This window comes from Mirounga leonina, unplaced genomic scaffold, assembly GCF_011800145.1.
Source record: "Mirounga leonina isolate KUSES-001 unplaced genomic scaffold, KU_Mleo_1.0 Mir_129, whole genome shotgun sequence".
Taxonomy (NCBI): Eukaryota; Metazoa; Chordata; class Mammalia; order Carnivora; family Phocidae; genus Mirounga; species Mirounga leonina.
This window is the reverse complement of record NW_023270323.1, coordinates 50,116,435-50,132,939: the sequence shown is the minus strand read 5'-3', so window position 1 is coordinate 50,132,939 and position 16,505 is coordinate 50,116,435. Positions and strand designations below refer to the sequence as shown.

Here is a 16,505-nt window from a genome sequence, read left to right as displayed (position 1 = left end):
GTCATTCACCAGTTCATCCCTTGCTGGGTCTAGCCCAGTCCGAACAAAGTATGTATTTGAGAGCTGAAGGGAGAGTGAGGGGCCGGGGAGGTGGGGGAAGGATGGGGCTGTGGAGGGAGGCAGGAAGGGGAGCAGATAGAATAGAGTTTTGTTTGTTTCCTTTCCATTTTGATGCTGTTAATCCGTATGGAACAAGAGGTTGGGTCAGTGGAATGAAACCGAACTCCTCTTCATTATTAGGTCGTACTCTGAGCATAAAATCTGTTTTCTGCCCGCGTTCCCCTCCCCCGCCCCCAAGGTGTGCCACGTCATCTCCGGGGGGAAATCTGGAAATTCCTAGCAGAGCAATACCGCCTTCAACACCAGTTTCCCAGCAAACAGCGACCAAAGGACACGCCGTACAAAGAACTCTTAAAACGGCTCACCTCCCAACAGCATGCGATTCTTATCGACCTTGGTAAGTCTGCAGTCAATGTGACATGAAAATGGAAGCTTCACTCACTTGAAAAATGTGAAGAGACTGTATGAGTTATTTAGTGATCTGCCTTTAGGTTTAGCAATCAAAATTTACCACTGAGTCTTTGAATTGGAAAAGCCCTGGAGTAATCACAGATGCCTTCAAGTATATAAAAATCTCTCTTTTGTCTGGGCAGCTTGTTAACTCCGCTCTGCTTGAAGGCTCCGGTTGTGATCGTAGTTCAGTTCAGTAATTCCAATATCGATAGGAGATTTTATAGTCCATCGAAGGAACATTCCGGAGAACATAAGTGTCAGAACCGATGCTTGGCCTAATTACAGGAGCCACTCCCTAGTCTTTACTAATTACAAACAGGACTTATTAGAAAAATTGTAGAAAGCAGTTGTGGGTGGGTTTTGGGCCATTTTATTTTGGGAACAGGGTGGCAAACTTGTCTCTTGAACAGTGTTGAAAACACTAAGATGGAACCAGTGTTTTGGCTATAACTGCAGTTGCCCCAGTGAAGGACTCGTGGAATTAGCATATCACTAGGGTGTATGAAGGAGCCTCTTGACTTGTCAGTGGCTGTGAGTGGGGTGGAGGTGGGGTGCTCCCAGGAACCCTGCCCGCCCCACGTGGCAGGAGCTCGGGCCTGCGGTCCTGCTTCTGGAACCTCCATCCCGGCTGCTGCCGCCAAGGGCTCCCCAGAGTTGTTGTCTTTGCTCACAGTGGCCTGGTTCTCTGAGGTTCCTGCAGTGTAGCAGCCAGGAGGGAGGGAGGCTATTGCCCAGGAGTTCGAGGTGTGGGCTCGATGAGTCAGCATGGAGTCTTACCTGTCTAGCCACGTAGCAGATTAAATAAAGGGTTAACTTCATAGAAGTTCTTCTCTAGGTCCAAGCTCAGATGTCCTCTCCAAGAAACTGCCCCTGACCCCCTAGCCTCTTCTCCCACCTTCAGACTGGAGTAGGTGTTTCTGTTAAGCCTTTCTGTCCCACCCTGTGCTGTCCTGCCATGATGCTTCCCACATTCCTTATCGTTCCGATTATCATTATCCGTTAAAGCCCAATACGTGACTTAACCTGCGGCTGAATGTTGTGTGAAGTTACTTAAAACTCCCTTCTTTAGTCTTCACAACACGATCAGGTAGGTGTGGTTCTGTCCCTGCTGAGAGTTGAGAAAATTGAACTGCAGAGAGGTTAAGTAACTTGCTTAGAATAACACAGCCAGTGTGCCACTGAGCAGCGGGACTGCAGAGCCTGTGTGCTCTTTAACCCCCCTCCCCAGCCACTGTCCTCAGTTACCCAGCATCGCCTTTTAATGGCCCTTCTCTGCTGGCTGGCCTGGGGCAGACTTCCCAGTGTACCCCCAGCTCTGAGGACAGAGCCTGTCACATAGTAGATGCTGGAGGAATCGGAGCTGTTGAACAGGGGGCACCCTGCTAGCGCCCCACTCTCACCAGACCCCCATGACAGCCTTGGGGGATTGGCCCTGTTGAGCAGGGACACACGGTTAAAGGGCAGGACCTAGCCCCTCTGGAAGGCAGGCCCCTCCTTCCCAAGGCCCCCTGAGCCTGGAAGCCCTGGGCGTTCCCATGGAGACGGCTGGCTGGGGGACAAGTGTGAGGCACGGGGCTGGAGCCCATGTGGCCCACTGACCCCCAGAAAAGCAGTTTTGTGAACTGGCAGCTGCGTTTGCTGTGTTTGCTAATGGGATGACTAACAGAGAAATGACATTATGTTCTTATCACGTGAAATGAAGTGAAAAATAAATTGAGAGTAGGAGGTGGAAGGGGGTGGGAGGTGCAGCCAGTTTCTCCACCTGCCCCCCACTCCTTCCTGGGATGAGGAGGAGGAGGGAGCACGTTTTCCCCTCCTCCATCCGGATGTTCTCTTAGTTTTCCCTCAGTATTCCTCTTCTTCCCTGGGTAGCGTCGTCCCTGTGCCTCCCGGTGCTCAGACATACTCACTTTTCTGCAGAGGTGGGGAGAAAAGGCCACGTCAGTGCCAGGGCCCAGGGTGGGAATGCCTCCCCCGCCGGGAGCCCACTGCAGACTGTCCCCCTGTTGGCACTGGGTCCGTGTGAACCAAGACTCTGCCTTTTCTCGTTCATGGGCAGAGCCAGACAGCACTCCTGTCCTCTGGTCCCTGCCTTCCTCCCACCCTCACCCCTCTGCACCCCCTACACTCACCCTTCTGCGCCCCCCCCCCCCCCCCCCAGGGCCAGCTGCAGCTACCCCTCCCTGACAGCACTGGCCACCTCCAGCTCACTTCTTCCCCAGTCCTGGTCTGGCCTGCACTTCAGATGTCCTCCGAATACCCACCCAAGGCCCAAAAGAAGCTGTTTCCAACAGTACGTTTTCCAAGTAGCCTCTGTGCATCTCTGCAGGTTTTATCCAGGGCCCCTACCGGAGCCTGACTTCTGTCCTGACTGGAGCTGGGGAAACCACCGAGCAGCAGCGCCCAGGGTGCGCGGCCTGGGGGCTCCGCTTAGTCGGGTGCGGGGAGGCCTCGCCTCACTTCGCCATCCCTGCGAACTTCACCAGCACTTCCTGCTCACCTCTCACCAGAGGGTGGCATTTGCCCAGTGGGTTGTTTGGTCTGCATGGCAGCTAACTCGAGACCCAATAAAGGTGCGTCGTGCTGAGCAAAAACAAGTCAGCATTTCAGTTTTTCTTAGGAAGTGGCATCTATGTCTGGGCCGGAAGAACAGAATGCCTGTTGGTTGGTTGTATTTTGGGTCTTCATGAGTTTCTGTTTTCCTGCCTCTTGCTTTCCTTTCTGAAATTAGCTGTTAGTGTAATCAGTTTTTCATAAGATGTTTTCCTCCAAAGAGTACGAGTAGCAGACTCTGTAGTCAGGCAGTGCTTTATAGCTTATAAAACTTATTCTTGAGCTTTGTCCGATTTCAACTTTATCCTCCATGAAACTGGGCACATGTTATTTCCACTGTAGAGGTGATAAATGAAGCCCAGAGAGGCGTGTGTACTTTGCCCAAGTTACAAGCTACTCAGTGGCAGAAAGTTCTGGAACCTGGGTCATCTTAGTTTCTGTATCCTGTCCCTTCCAGGACACTGTACAGCTTTTCGCTTTCTTGGAGCTGCCTGCTCCATACCAGTGCAGCTTTCCCCGCCTCTGGTTACGTGGCAACGCACGTTCAGAGTTGACCACACCCAGCCAAGAGAAAATAGCTTCTCTCAGGGCTGAGCAGAGGGTACTTAGCAAATCCTTCTCAGTTCAGGAACCTGCCCCACCCTTTAAGTCTGGTTCCAGCTGTAGTCATTTGTGCAGCCCACAGGTAATTGCACCCTTTCTCTTCTGAGTGGACAGCGTGGACACCAGGCATCCTGCCCCCTGTCTGTGCCCCCCATTTCCACACTAAAAGCTGCCATTGACTAAAAGTAGCAGCCGGAGACCCCCTTCAGGCTCCCTTCCTCTATCCTCTACCACTTCAGGGGCTCCTCTCCCTGCCATCCCAGCCCGGATACCTTCCTGCCCTCAGTATGTCCACCCCTGAGGCTCTCCAGCCTCTTCCCTGATAGGAGGGATTTGGCTGGAACAAAATGTGAACAGGTCCAGAAACATGGGAACACTGTGAAATCCAAGAGCGGAGATAGGAACGGCTCCTAACCCTCGCCCACATCGATTACTTGCATTATTAGTCTGTGTTTCATAGGTCAGTAAAGTGGTAACGGAGTTGATATACTCCGCAGAGGTCTGGTGAGTCTTCGGTGACCAGAGGTAGTATTTTTCGATGGACTTTTAGAGACCCGCCAACAGCAACAGTGACGCCTAACTGGGGTGAGCCATGCCCACGCTGCCGTGAGAGGCAAAGCAGGTGTCCAGGGACGCGGCTGGCTCCACAAGCCAGCATGGGGGCAATCGTATTGATTTTTGCTTCCACTTAACATATTTTAACCAAAGGTCTAAAACCTACCTGCTATCTTAAAGAAAAGGAGCTATAATCCAAGTGTTATAAAGAAGAATTTTCTCCTTGCTGTTTTAGAGTCCATAAAAGATGAGGAGGAGAAGAGCCTCCAGAATGAAGGATGGTCTGAGAGTGTTTAAGAAGACTGACTGGAGCAGGGCCGACAGGGTTTTCCCTTCTCCCTCCCTTTCTGGTAGTTTGCCTCGCTTGGCTGTGCCACAAAAGCTGAGTCCTGTGTGCTTTGGGAAGTAGATGGGTTGTTCATGAGCAGCAGATGGGTGCTGAGAGCGAGCACCACCTTCTGTGTCATCTTTGGGGTCAAGTCCTACATGAGAAACTAAAAAGCGTTAATAGCAAAAACCAGAAAAGTACCTAGAATTTGCCGTGCAGCGATCTTGTTCTAGAACACCTGTCTGTCCAATTGGGGACGTGCCTTTATGGAGGTGAGTTGAACAGTCACAACCCGAGTGTAATAAATCCCTGCCCCAATAGCTACGTGCATAATTCCAGAGGGTCTGTCATTGTCTCTGGTATTATCAAGAGCACATCATGATAACATATTGCTCATCTAAATGGCATATCGATTGCTCTTTAACCTCAGAGTGACGGAACTGTGTGTGCATATGATAAAGTGGGATGACCTCATCTCCTCTCGTGGGGGTCTGAACCCTCCCTGTGTCCCTCACGCCGGTCCATGGTGTGCTGGCAAATAGCCAGCTCCCCATACCCCTCAGAAGAAGTCCTCAAATAGAATTTGCAGACTCCCACCTTGACTAATTGTAAGCTACCAACTTGGGGTCACTGATTGTGGAATTTAGCAGAGATGCGCCCAGACACGGGAGGAGCCGGTTCCAGGGCTCACTGGACTCAGCCAGATGTTTCCTAAAAATAAGCTGCCTATAGAAGAACTCTCTCTGTGCCCCACACCCGGCTCCGCCCCATCTCCTTCAGTGAATGCACAGATAGTTCGGAGCACCTGGTACGTTCCTTGCCCTCTCAGAAGTGCGCCTTCTAGTGGGGAAGACAGACATGGAACCACTGATAACCCACTATTTCATGAAAATTGTGAGGAGTTATACAAAGCATATTTTTTCTCCAGTCCTTCTCAAATTCTGCTGAGAGCAAAATGCAGCAATTTAAGAAGACCTTCAGATCACAGGTCTCGTCAGGGAAGGAGACTTGGAGATCCTTCGATTGTTAGGGTTCCTCCTCTTCTGCCAATGGGGAGGCCAAGGGTCACGGCAGAGGGCTGCTTTGTCACCACTGACCCTGGAGATGCAGAAATCTCCAGGCTCTTGGTGAAAGAGGCAAGAGACAGAACCTTGTTTGGCAGCTGTGGGGACTGCTGCAGACTGAATAGCCTTGCGGGTGGCCCCGTGTGTGTCCGAGAGACCTCTGGCCTCCTGGAGCAGCTGTAGCCAAGTGAGGAACAAAGCTGTGGGGACTATGGTCCCCCCGAGATTAAGTCAGGAAGACGTGGACAGAGTAGGCTGGAATGGTGTTTCACCCGGGGCCAGGCAGGGGTCACTTGCAGGACCCCTTGAAGACCTTGTGAAAAACACATTCCTAAGGCCTCCCTCCCCGACATGCTGCCGAAGGAGAGTTTCTGGATGGGGGGCGGGGGTGTGCACAGCCACGGCGCTCGGGTCATTCTGGATGTGGTTCGTGTTTGAGAACTGTTGGAAGGAAGCTCATCCTCACCCGCAAAGTGACAGAGAAGGAAAGATTCATCCCCAGGAAACATCCCTTAGAAGGGTGAACACATAGACTGTTGAGCAGTACGTGAAGTTAAGTTGTAGGTCGTTTAGAAATATGTCTGAACCGTGGGTCTCCTTCTAGGTCTTTCTAGCACGTGGCTCCACTTAGACACACGAGACATAAAATCATTACAGGTCTTTTTAATACAAACCAGGAGTTTCTTTGTGTTCAGGTTTGACTCTCACCACTTTGCAGTCTCCTTCTGTGGGTGAGGGAGACTCTGCCCTAGAGAGAAATCTAAAGGGCCTGCATTTCTCTACTTGGTAGCGAATGATAAAATGGAGTTTAAAGAAGGCAGGTCCCGTACCCTACCCGGCTGCATTTGTAGGGAGGGTTTCATAATTTTTATTCGCTTTCCTTCTAGGTTGGCAGAAGCGAGGGACTTTTCCTAAGCCAGCGTCTTGCAGTGCCAGGCTGCTGCCCCCAGGTGGGCAGGCGGGGTGCTGCTTTCTCTAGTCTGTGTCATTGAGTCAGACTCTCACTCAAGAATCTTTTCACAGGCTTCGAACAAAAACAGTAAACAGCGTCTTGCTCGTAGCTAATGTGTTTTGAGTGAGCAGTGAGGTACAAGGGGCTACACGTGTTCTTATGTGCGCACTGCCCAAGACTCCAGTCTCCTGCTGGGGATTCACATGCAGAGATGTGGTCTATTTTATAAAAGGAGTTTTTTTCTTTTTTTCTTCACAGTGCTAACTTAGTACCTTCCACGTGGGGTTGGAGGGTTGCGGTACCCGATACTGGATTATGTGAATGCAGATGCAAATGATTGTCCAGGAACATTGTTAATCTGCCTGGTCCTTTTTCTGCTCGCGAGGCCTGCCTCCTCCATTTACTGGGCGTGTAGTCAGGAGTATGGTTGAGCTGTGGTGGTATTTTAAAAGAACTATAATAAACACATAAACATATCATTATGAAGTATGCATTTTCCAAAATAAAAGAAATTTAGTGGGAGGCATTGTTTTACATTTTAATGTCTGGCTTAATAGAATTAACTGGCTTGTCATTTTTGCTTCTACATTCAATCTGTTGCATTTATGTTGCTTGAAATATATGAAGAAAAATCTAACCTTGCATAGATAGATAGATACACAGGTGGAGAACAGAGGGGGACCTCATGGACTCCTGAAAGACCAGCCATACATTCAGAACCATGGACCTAGAAAAATGCAATGTAGGAAAACAGTGTCCCCCCAGATAGAATCTGGTGTAATACGCGGACTGCATTACGAAGGCAGATAGGCAGTCATTCTTCTCCTCTAGGCAGGAGCTGGAGACCAGGGACTTGTGACTGTTCCCCAGCCTGAGAGTGGTATAAGAGCCTGTCTTGCTGTGCCGAGTTCCAGGCTCTGTGACTCTGTGGAACAGAAAGTTGCATTGGGAATCTCATGAAACACATGGGACATTTGTTTCAGCTCGGTCAGGTTTGTGTGGACAGGCTTCTTGCGTAAAGAAAATCAGTGACAGCTTCTGACACTGCAACGTGAAAGACTGGACTGGTTTGGGTAGTAACTGAAGATCTGGAAGATTGAGGTTCACAGGTGTTTTGGTGAATCTAGATTGGTGATATTTTAGTATTGTTATTATTTATTGTTATTATTTGGAATTCATATCCGCTTTCGTTCCCCGTGTTTATGAATTCCAAATTTCACAGGAATCAGTTGCTGGGTGAAAACTTTCCTTTGCCTCTGGAAGTCTGTTAGAACGTGAGATTTCAGGCTTAGGAGGAATATTAGGGTCAGTAAGGTGGTAGTTGTACCTCGACCTTAAAATAGAAACTGTTGTGCGTTTATGCCGCAGAACTCTCATATGTGTGCCTTTGTTTTGTTTTGTTCCCCTGTCTTAGTTGGAAGCTGGGTTTGTGTATGTTTTCTGTGGGGTATAATGCACCCACTTGTGCCAGGCATTGCCACAAAGTATGCATTCTGCCCTTTGTCAGGAAGAGGAGACTGAGGTTCAGAGAGGCTAGGTGGTCCTCCATGCCGCAGTTGGGATCGTGGGTCACTCCCCTGACTCGGTCATGCTGCCTCGTGGACACATCCACATAGGAAGATTCTCTCTCCATTTGTCAGAGCTCATATGCCACGTTGTGCCTAAATTCTAAAAACCTTGTGGGTTTTTTCTCCACTACTAAAATGGGGAGCATAATGGCTCCTGCTCAGGTGGCTATGGGTGAAATGAGAGAACTGAGTTCCATCCTGGTCCAAGAAGTCCACCCCATCCCATCCCCATGGTGTCTTTCCTTTCCTTCGTATCAAGTGTCCGAGGCCTTCAAATAAAACCTAATTGTTCCTCACATATGCCCCCGAGCTTCCTACTTACCATGGGAGTCCCTTCTGTCTAGGTAGTTACCCTGGTTTCGCTTTCATAAGGTCAGTCCTCCAGGAGCAAGGTTGAATAGCACTTGTTAAGCCTGATTCCAGCTATGCATTCAGAAGCAGAAAAGGAAAGCATAAAAATATTCTGTGATTTATCCTCTCACCTAATCTGTGAGTTGCAGTAGAAATTAGTACGGGTCCATAACCCTGTGTCTGCAGTTTCAAAACCCAAAAGACGAAAACCAAAAGTTTTCCTGTAACTCATTTTTGGCAGAACGTAGTGAGTCCTGAACTCTTTGGAGGCAAAATTTGATTTGAACTGCCAGGAGGCCTTAGCAGACTTGGCTGTTGTCCTCAGTGTGGCTTTTCCTGTGTGTCTCTGCAGACGTGTAAGTGTGTTTGATCCTCAGCCCTGCTAGGGGTTAGGTAATATCCAACCAGTGCACTGTGTCACCTTTCTAAAATTCACAGATTCTGAATCGTGACATGCTTTTCCTTCAAGGGCTTTGGTTGAGAGATTGCAGAACTTTACTGAGTTGGCCACATTTATGAAATTCCCCGAGCTTTATAGGTCCAGATAGGGATTTGCCAGCGCTCTACCCTCTACCCCAGTCTGCTCTTCCTGATCAGTTCATTTTGATGACTCATCTGGCTTCCCATGCTAGATACTCCACCGTCTGCACGCCCTTCTCTCAGTCTAAGTCTCTGCTCTGAGAGTAAGTCTGGAGTCTAGCCCTGTTTGCTGCCCCACCACTGCTCTCCAAGTTTAGGGCCTGTGACCGCTCCCTGGCTCGTGGCCCAGCTGACCTCCTCTGGTCTCCGCCTGCCCTGGGCTGTCTTGCAGGCTGGCTCTTGGAGATTTCTTTAGTAAGGAAGCACATGTTTCTGACCCCTCGGTGGCCTGTGCTGACTCCATGGCCTTCACGTGGCCCACAGGCTAAGCCTGGTACCCAAGCCGTTCGCTTACAGGTCCTGCTTTTAACTCTCCCATCCTCTCCTGATGGCCAGCTCCAGACCTGTGGGCCGTGCCCATTAGCAGTCTGGCGTCCGGCCTGCAGGCTTCCTGCTGCCTGTGTGCTAACCACCCCCCGCCCCATGTTCATGCCTCTTTCCACTGCTTGGTTCAGTTGAAGAGTCACTTCCTCCAGACAGCCTTCCTGGACTCCGGTCCTGTGTCTGGGCCAGGCCTCTCGGTTTTTGGGCTCATCTCCGTAAACTGTAGTTCTGTACCTTTCCTCTGTATGTGTGTTACCACCACCTGATGGAAGAGAACCACTAGAACCATCAGTCATCTGAAGTGGTCCCCCTCATTCTCGTGAAACCCCATGCAAGCAGGGCCACGTCCCTCTTGTGCCCAGCACCCTGTGCGAGTCCTGCGGTCAGTAAATGTTTGAATTTTTCTGGATTTCTCTCTTTTGTTCTACCAGACTGTGAGTTTCTTAAGGGCCTAGAAAGGGTTGGTCTTTCGGTTCCATGGCACAGTTCCTGTCGCACAGGGAGCTCTGAGTACAGGGCGGGTGTTGCTGTTACCGTGCTCATGTGAGTACTTTGAGAAGCCCGCATCTCGCCTGCACAGTCATCGGGGCAAGGAGCAGGTGCGTTGCTGTGTGCCACTGCTTGAAAAGATCTTCTACATGAATAACGCTGTTTCTCAGAAAGCAGGCACCCCACCCCAGTGGCCAGTACTCAGTCGGGGCCAGCTCTGTGTGGCGTCACCCCAGGCAAGCACACCGTCCTGCATTTAACCCTCACAGCGGCCCCCAGCAGGTGCGGGTGAGAAGTGGAGGTGTGGGAATTAGCCAAGTGCCCGAGGTCACAAGGCTAGGACCAGTGAGGAGGCAGTGCCCAGTCCCAGGGAGTGTGTGGAAACACTAACCGCGATGCAGCAGCCGGGACTCCCCCGGGGGGGCTTGGCTGAGGAGGTGGAGGACGTGAACTCCCCGTGAGAAAGGGAATGCGGGCCCCTGGCTCTCCTGACAGCTCGTGCCGTGAGCCAGGGACACTGTGAGCGGTCGTAGCTGTGTTTTCCCAATTCCCATGCCTTTCACTTTGACATCTGCAGTATGAGAACTCAGTCTCTGGAGCTCGGGACCAGCGTTCACGTCCTGGGTTTGCCACCTCCTAGCCAGGTGATTTGACGGAAGGGCTGATGCTTTCTTTCACCTTCCACATTTTTCTCATGAATAAAATGAGGGTGATGTTCTTGTTTGTGTGGTGACCTGCCTAAAATGCTTTATGGAGTATTACCAGTGTGAGGGATGGTCTCGTAAGAAAAGTCTGTCCCCACCTAGAGTGCTTGGTTGGCTTTTCAAAGTTCCCTAAGTCAGGGACCCACAGTGCAGAGGGTTGCTGATGTACTTCAGATGCCACTGAAATGTACATCTGAGGGTGTGTGCTTAGCATAAGAGATGATGCTGTGTGTAGCTTTTAATTGGTGAAATTGGATAACCTTCAAGATCTGTAGTTGATCAGAAAGTGTCTGGGCCTTGCCACCAGTGGCCCATTGGGGCCAGGTCGTGGTGCTCCATGCGACATCGGTGTGGGACTGTCGGTGGCCTGGCTCTGCCGTCAGACCGCCACAGTACCCTCCTCCAGCTGACCCTTTCCCAGGGGGTGCTTGTTAGAGGCCTGAGGACAGAGCACGAGCCATTGTGATTACATAGGACATGATGCCTGTGAATGCCCTGCCCCAAATCTGACCATTATTGAGTGGTCTAAGTGGCACCAGTCACTCCCCAGCCTGCTGGGCTCGTCCTCTTAGGAGCCTTGCAAGGAGTAAATTAGAAATGTGTCCCATCGATAGATGAATGGATAAAGATGTGGTATATATACAGTGCAATATTATTCGGCCATTAAAAAAAGAATGAAATCTTGCCATTTGCAACATGGATGGATCTAGAGGGTATTATGCTTAAGTGAAAGAAAACAAAGACAAATACCAGGTGCTTTCACTTATATATAAACAGACTCATAAACAGAGAAACTAGTGGTTGCTGGGGCGGTGGGGGAAGGGCAGGCCAAATAGGTGGAGGGAATGAAGAGAGGGCTATAATGTCCAGTTACGAAATAAGTCAGACATGAAAAGGAGAGCATAGAGAATGTGGTCGATAGTATTGTAATAAGGTCACGTGGTGTGTACTGAGTAATGTGTAGAACTGTCGAATCAATGTGTTGTACCCCTGAAGCTGACATGGCATTGTATGTCAACTGTAATAATAAAAGTAAAAATAAGATTAAAAATGCCCCCTCCACAGGCGGGGCCAGTGAGTGCCAGATCTTGGTTCTGTGGGCGTGGTATCTGACACGAGAGGGTATCCGGTAAGCAGAAGTGCTCACAGGGACACAATGGAAGGGGCCCAGATCCTTCGTGGTGTCGCTGCACGCCTCGTGGGGCCTGTGTGTTCTGCCACCTGGGCCTGTCTGAGACCCAGCGGCCGCCGGAGGGCCGGTGTGTGCTGGGCTGGGGCGGGGTGATGTGCAAGTAGGCAGAGGTGGGAAGGGCGCCGTGGGCTGCGCAGCAGGCGGGGTGATGGCGTGAAGAGCCTGCTGTGCGCCTTCGCCCTCGTCGCTTGGGGAATCCGGGGAAAGAGCTTCGCCTGTGTGGTCAGTACGGTGCTTGCCGAGCACTGAAATAGGGTTGCTCCAAACTGAGCCGTGCCACCAGCGTGGACAGGACGCTGGGCTTCCCAGGCTTAGCGTGAAAAGCAAGAATGCAGACTGTCTCAGTAATTCGTGTATTGGTCATGTTAGAATAACGTGTGTATGTTGGGTTAAACGGTCTTAAAATTAATTTTACCTGCTGCTTTTGAATGTGGCTGCTGGAAAATGTCTCCTTACGGTTGAGTCGCACATGCAGTTGTAGACTAGGAAGGTGCACAGGGGTGAGTACCCCCTCTCTTACCCACATGGGCACTGACCGCTCTGCACACACTGCCTGCCCTGCTCCCAGGCTATGCCCTGGAGTAGAGGATGCCGCTGGGAGAGCGGATGAGAAGGTGCGCAGAGCTCCCAGGCTGGGTGTGTAGAATTTGTTCTTCGAGCACTGGGGGCTGTTGAGTGCTTTCTCGCAGTGGGGGTGACATGTTCACGGTGCGTTTGGGGACAGTTGGGGGAAGAGGTAGAGTAGGCAGGAAATGAATGCAGGACAAGAAATCAGGAAAGTAGTTAGACTGTTGCTGTCCTCCTAAATCAAAATCAGACAAACCGATATGTATTGATGAAATGCTTTCTCGTGAGGCTGAGGAAGAACACACAAATGTGTCGCCCTCCTCTTGCTGAAGCCGAATAATTAAGGTGAACAATTACCTTGTGGTCTGGATATACTTTCTGCCTTTGCTGATCCAGATGAGGCCCTGATTCTCACCTGGGTCCAAGCTTGCGCTCCCCCCCCCCCGCCAATCAAGTACTTTTCTCCCTGGAAACACACTTCCCCGTCAGGCACGTTCCAGAAGGAGGGGGGTGAGGTGGATTTGACAGATATCAGCCCCAAAAGCTTCCTGGACCAAAGTCTTTAAACCTTAACTGAACACCAGCTTTTTGTGAAAATAATCAGGATGTTGAGGGTTTTTAATTTTTTTTTTTAACTTCTTTCTGGAAGGTAACTGTTTTGTGTAAAAGAAAACACCTGCTGCTTCTCAGGCAGTTTCAAAGCACCGCCTGTGGTTTAAAAGTACAGAAATACGAGTGTGGTGTGAAGCATTTGCAGGCCGAATACGTGCAGGCTGGGGAGAGCGGATCGGGGAGTGTCCGTAGCGCCATGGGGTCTTGGGCTGCCTGCAGGTGCCGTGGGACAGGGCGGCCGAGAAGAGCTGCAGCTGTCTGCCCCTCTGGAGAGTTAGACTCACGTTTAGAGGATTGACAGTTTTCTTCTTGCCGGAGCTCAAAATCCAGATACCTACAGGACCGAAGGTAGTCCCAATGTCTTTCACCTGAACCGCCACCAAAAAAGCATCAATAATCGCTGATTTTAATTGCTCACATTGTTCTAAGAAAAACCACCTGCCCTTGTGTACAGAGCTGATTTATGATCCAGCTCCCAAGGATCCCTTCCTCCCCCTGAAGCCCATCAGATTTCTGGTTCAACAGGCTTTCTTTTTTTTTAATTAGGTCTACCGCATGTTGTTTTTGCAGGGCGAACCTTCCCGACACATCCGTACTTCTCGGCCCAGCTTGGGGCGGGGCAGCTGTCACTCTACAACATTCTGAAGGCCTACTCGCTTCTAGACCAGGAGGTGGGGTACTGCCAAGGCCTCAGCTTTGTAGCGGGCATCTTGCTGCTTCACATGGGTGAGGAGGAGGCATTTAACATGCTCAAGTTTCTGATGTTTGAAATGGGACTGCGGAAACAGTATCGGCCGGACATGATTATTTTACAGGTAGAGAACGTTCCTTTTGTATGTGCTAGAGACAAATGCCAAAAATGTTTAGGGTTCCTTTCCAGGTCTCTCTAAGGAACTTTTCCCACCATCCATCAACACTGGAGTAGCTGTCCTTGCTGAGCACTTAACTCTGTGCTAGGCATGACGCCGAATGTTTCATATTGCTCTTACCGCCTCAGTAAGCCTCAGGAAGACACTGTTACTCAGCTCAATTTATAGATGGGAAGACTCACCTTAACTCAGGGAACCTGGCTAGCAAGTGGTCGAGTTGGGGTTTCAACCCAGGCCTGTCTGACTCCAGGACCCTTCCTTTACCCTTCTTCAAACCATCTTCAGACGATCTAATTCCTGCCTCCCACTCTATTTGTCACTTCCTCTGCCAGGGGTCCCCCTCCCACCCCCCCTTAGCCCTTGTCACCCAGGGTTCAGCCCACATATCAAATCCTGGGAGAGGATCTTTCTGACCATCCTGATATTGTGGCCCCCACCCCAACCCTGTGCACGTGGATCATGTTATCCTGTCTCATTTCTTTTGGCATAAAACACTAACTGCCTGAAATTATCTTGTTTCTTTATTCATTGACCTGTTTACTCTCCTGTTTACTTTCCTTAGCATATCTCATGAGAAGGCAGGAATCTAACCTATCTTGGAGCTGCATCCTTAGTACCTAGAACAGCGCCTGGGATGAAGTAGGCACCCAGTCCGCATTTGTTGACGAACAGGTGGCAGGTCAGAGCAAAGGAAAACCAAAGGGCAGTGCCAGGCACTGCTCCTGCCACTTTCAGAGGTGGGGAGAGCTCCGGATCCCGCTTTGGGAATATTCCTAAATGTCAGATCGGGTGGATACATGTTAATTTACCAGCAAGCTACTCTGACTTCAGAGCCTTAGGATTTTTTTTTTTTTTTTAAGAAAGGATGCATTAGAGCCAAGGACTCTTTGAGAGCACCAAATTGGGTGGTTAAAAAATCCTTTTACCTCCACCTGTGAATATGAACCCCCCCCATGAACATAAATCTCCTAAAAGGAAGCCATTTCATTAACTGAAAAATTTTGACCCATGTAACACTTCCCACAGATATTGTCCCAGGTTGTTTCTATGTTCTCCCCATTAGCTTTAATATAGGTGCACCTGCCATCGAAGAGTGGAATTTTCAAGTTAATTTAGTATTGTAACACATGACTCTCTCGGTGCTTTTGGCCTGGGTGACTAGATTCTTTTCGATCCTAAAAAGCCACAGCTGGTACTTAAGGGCTATGTTGTCTGGGCCACTGGAAAAAGTTTTGGGTGTGTGTGTGTGTGTGTGTGTGTGTGTTGTTTTGTTTTTTGTCAGTTTGGGTGATACATGTCCAACCTGTAGCATCTCAATGGGGTTCTGACCCTCTCTAGATGGTGGTATCTTTGGGCTCAGGCCATCGGACTGCCGAAACCCAGGCTGACTCTAGGACCCCTGCGAGCTGTGGGACCCATCGCAGACTTCCTGCCAGGACCATAGCATTATCTGAAAAGGGGAGCCTTTGGAAGTTATTTTCTGCATCTTGAGATAAACAGTTGTCTTCTTATTTTAACTTGCCCAGGATCTGTATATTTCATATATTAATAAACCTAAAGAACCTGTCCTGCCTGTTGAGTAATTTCGGGGGTTCTAGAGCAAATTTACTAAGTGAATAGGTGTAATAGAATCCTTCCACAGAATCATCTTATGCCCCCACTTCACTCTTACATTTTGAATTCCCCCAGGTGCAGGTTTTGATAGGGATGTGTATTTTCTAAGAGAATATGTGAAACGTTCCCACAAGACAGATGTTTAGATTCTAGTAGCCAAGGAACTCAGGGAGCAGTGGAAAGAAAGGAAGCGGTAGGAGACGCCCCGACTTCCTTGTTCTGGGCTCCCCAGGCCAGTACCTCTGTGCACCAGGCCCCCAGCAAGCGCTCGATGGGCAAGTGAGCGGTTGAGGTCAGTGGTTATCACACTCCAAGCAGAATATCTAACAGTGTAATAATTCTTCTCTCACAGCATGTGAACGGGATAAGTAACTGAACACAGTAGCAGGTATCTGGTTCTGACACTGTGTGTGTGTCTGTCCCCGCAGATCCAGATGTACCAGCTCTCAAGGCTTCTTCACGATTACCACAGAGACCTCTACAATCACCTCGAGGAGCACGAAATCGGCCCCAGCCTCTACGCCGCGCCCTGGTTTCTCACCGTGTTTGCCTCCCAGTTCCCACTGGGATTTGTAGCCAGAGTCTTTGGTAAGTGGGTGTCCATCCGTTTGCCCAAACCAGCTTTCTCCTGTCAGGTAGGAAACATGTATTCTCGTTCCCTGGTGAGCATCCTTACTTTTATACCTGTATCTTCGACAAGAACAGGGTGGTGGTTGACATTCGGAGTCTAGTTGGCATTGGGTTTTGTGAACTTCACTTTCTCTGATTCTCAATGGCTTCCCTGGACACTGTCATCTGGTGGGGTTTAGACCCAATCCCTCACCACCAGGCTCTCCCCAGGGCAGAGATCTTTAAAGAGTTGGCCAGGAGGCCCCATGCATGTATTCCAGGCATGTATGTCTCATGAATTGTCTTCCTCCACCTCTCTGACGTGATGGCTCCTTCAAACTTCAACTGATGACTTCTGGGCTCCTGTTTTTTCTCGATTCCCTTCACATCTCTTCCCGT

The 16,505-nt window shown here is 49.9% G+C and overlaps 1 protein-coding gene across 8 annotated transcripts in view; it reads left to right on the top strand.

The window, feature by feature from the left end:
* TBC1D1 (TBC1 domain family member 1) overlaps window positions 1-16,505 on the top strand; it is a 229,469-nt gene that overhangs the window by 193,713 nt on the left and 19,251 nt on the right. For all 8 annotated transcript variants that reach the window (XM_035005149.1, XM_035005146.1, XM_035005148.1 and 5 more), the window contains 3 exons: window positions 299-457; window positions 13,585-13,829; window positions 15,926-16,085. In XM_035005149.1, coding sequence (XP_034861040.1) covers window positions 299-457; window positions 13,585-13,829; window positions 15,926-16,085 — 564 coding nt within the window. The remainder of the gene's footprint in view (window positions 1-298; window positions 458-13,584; window positions 13,830-15,925; window positions 16,086-16,505) is intronic.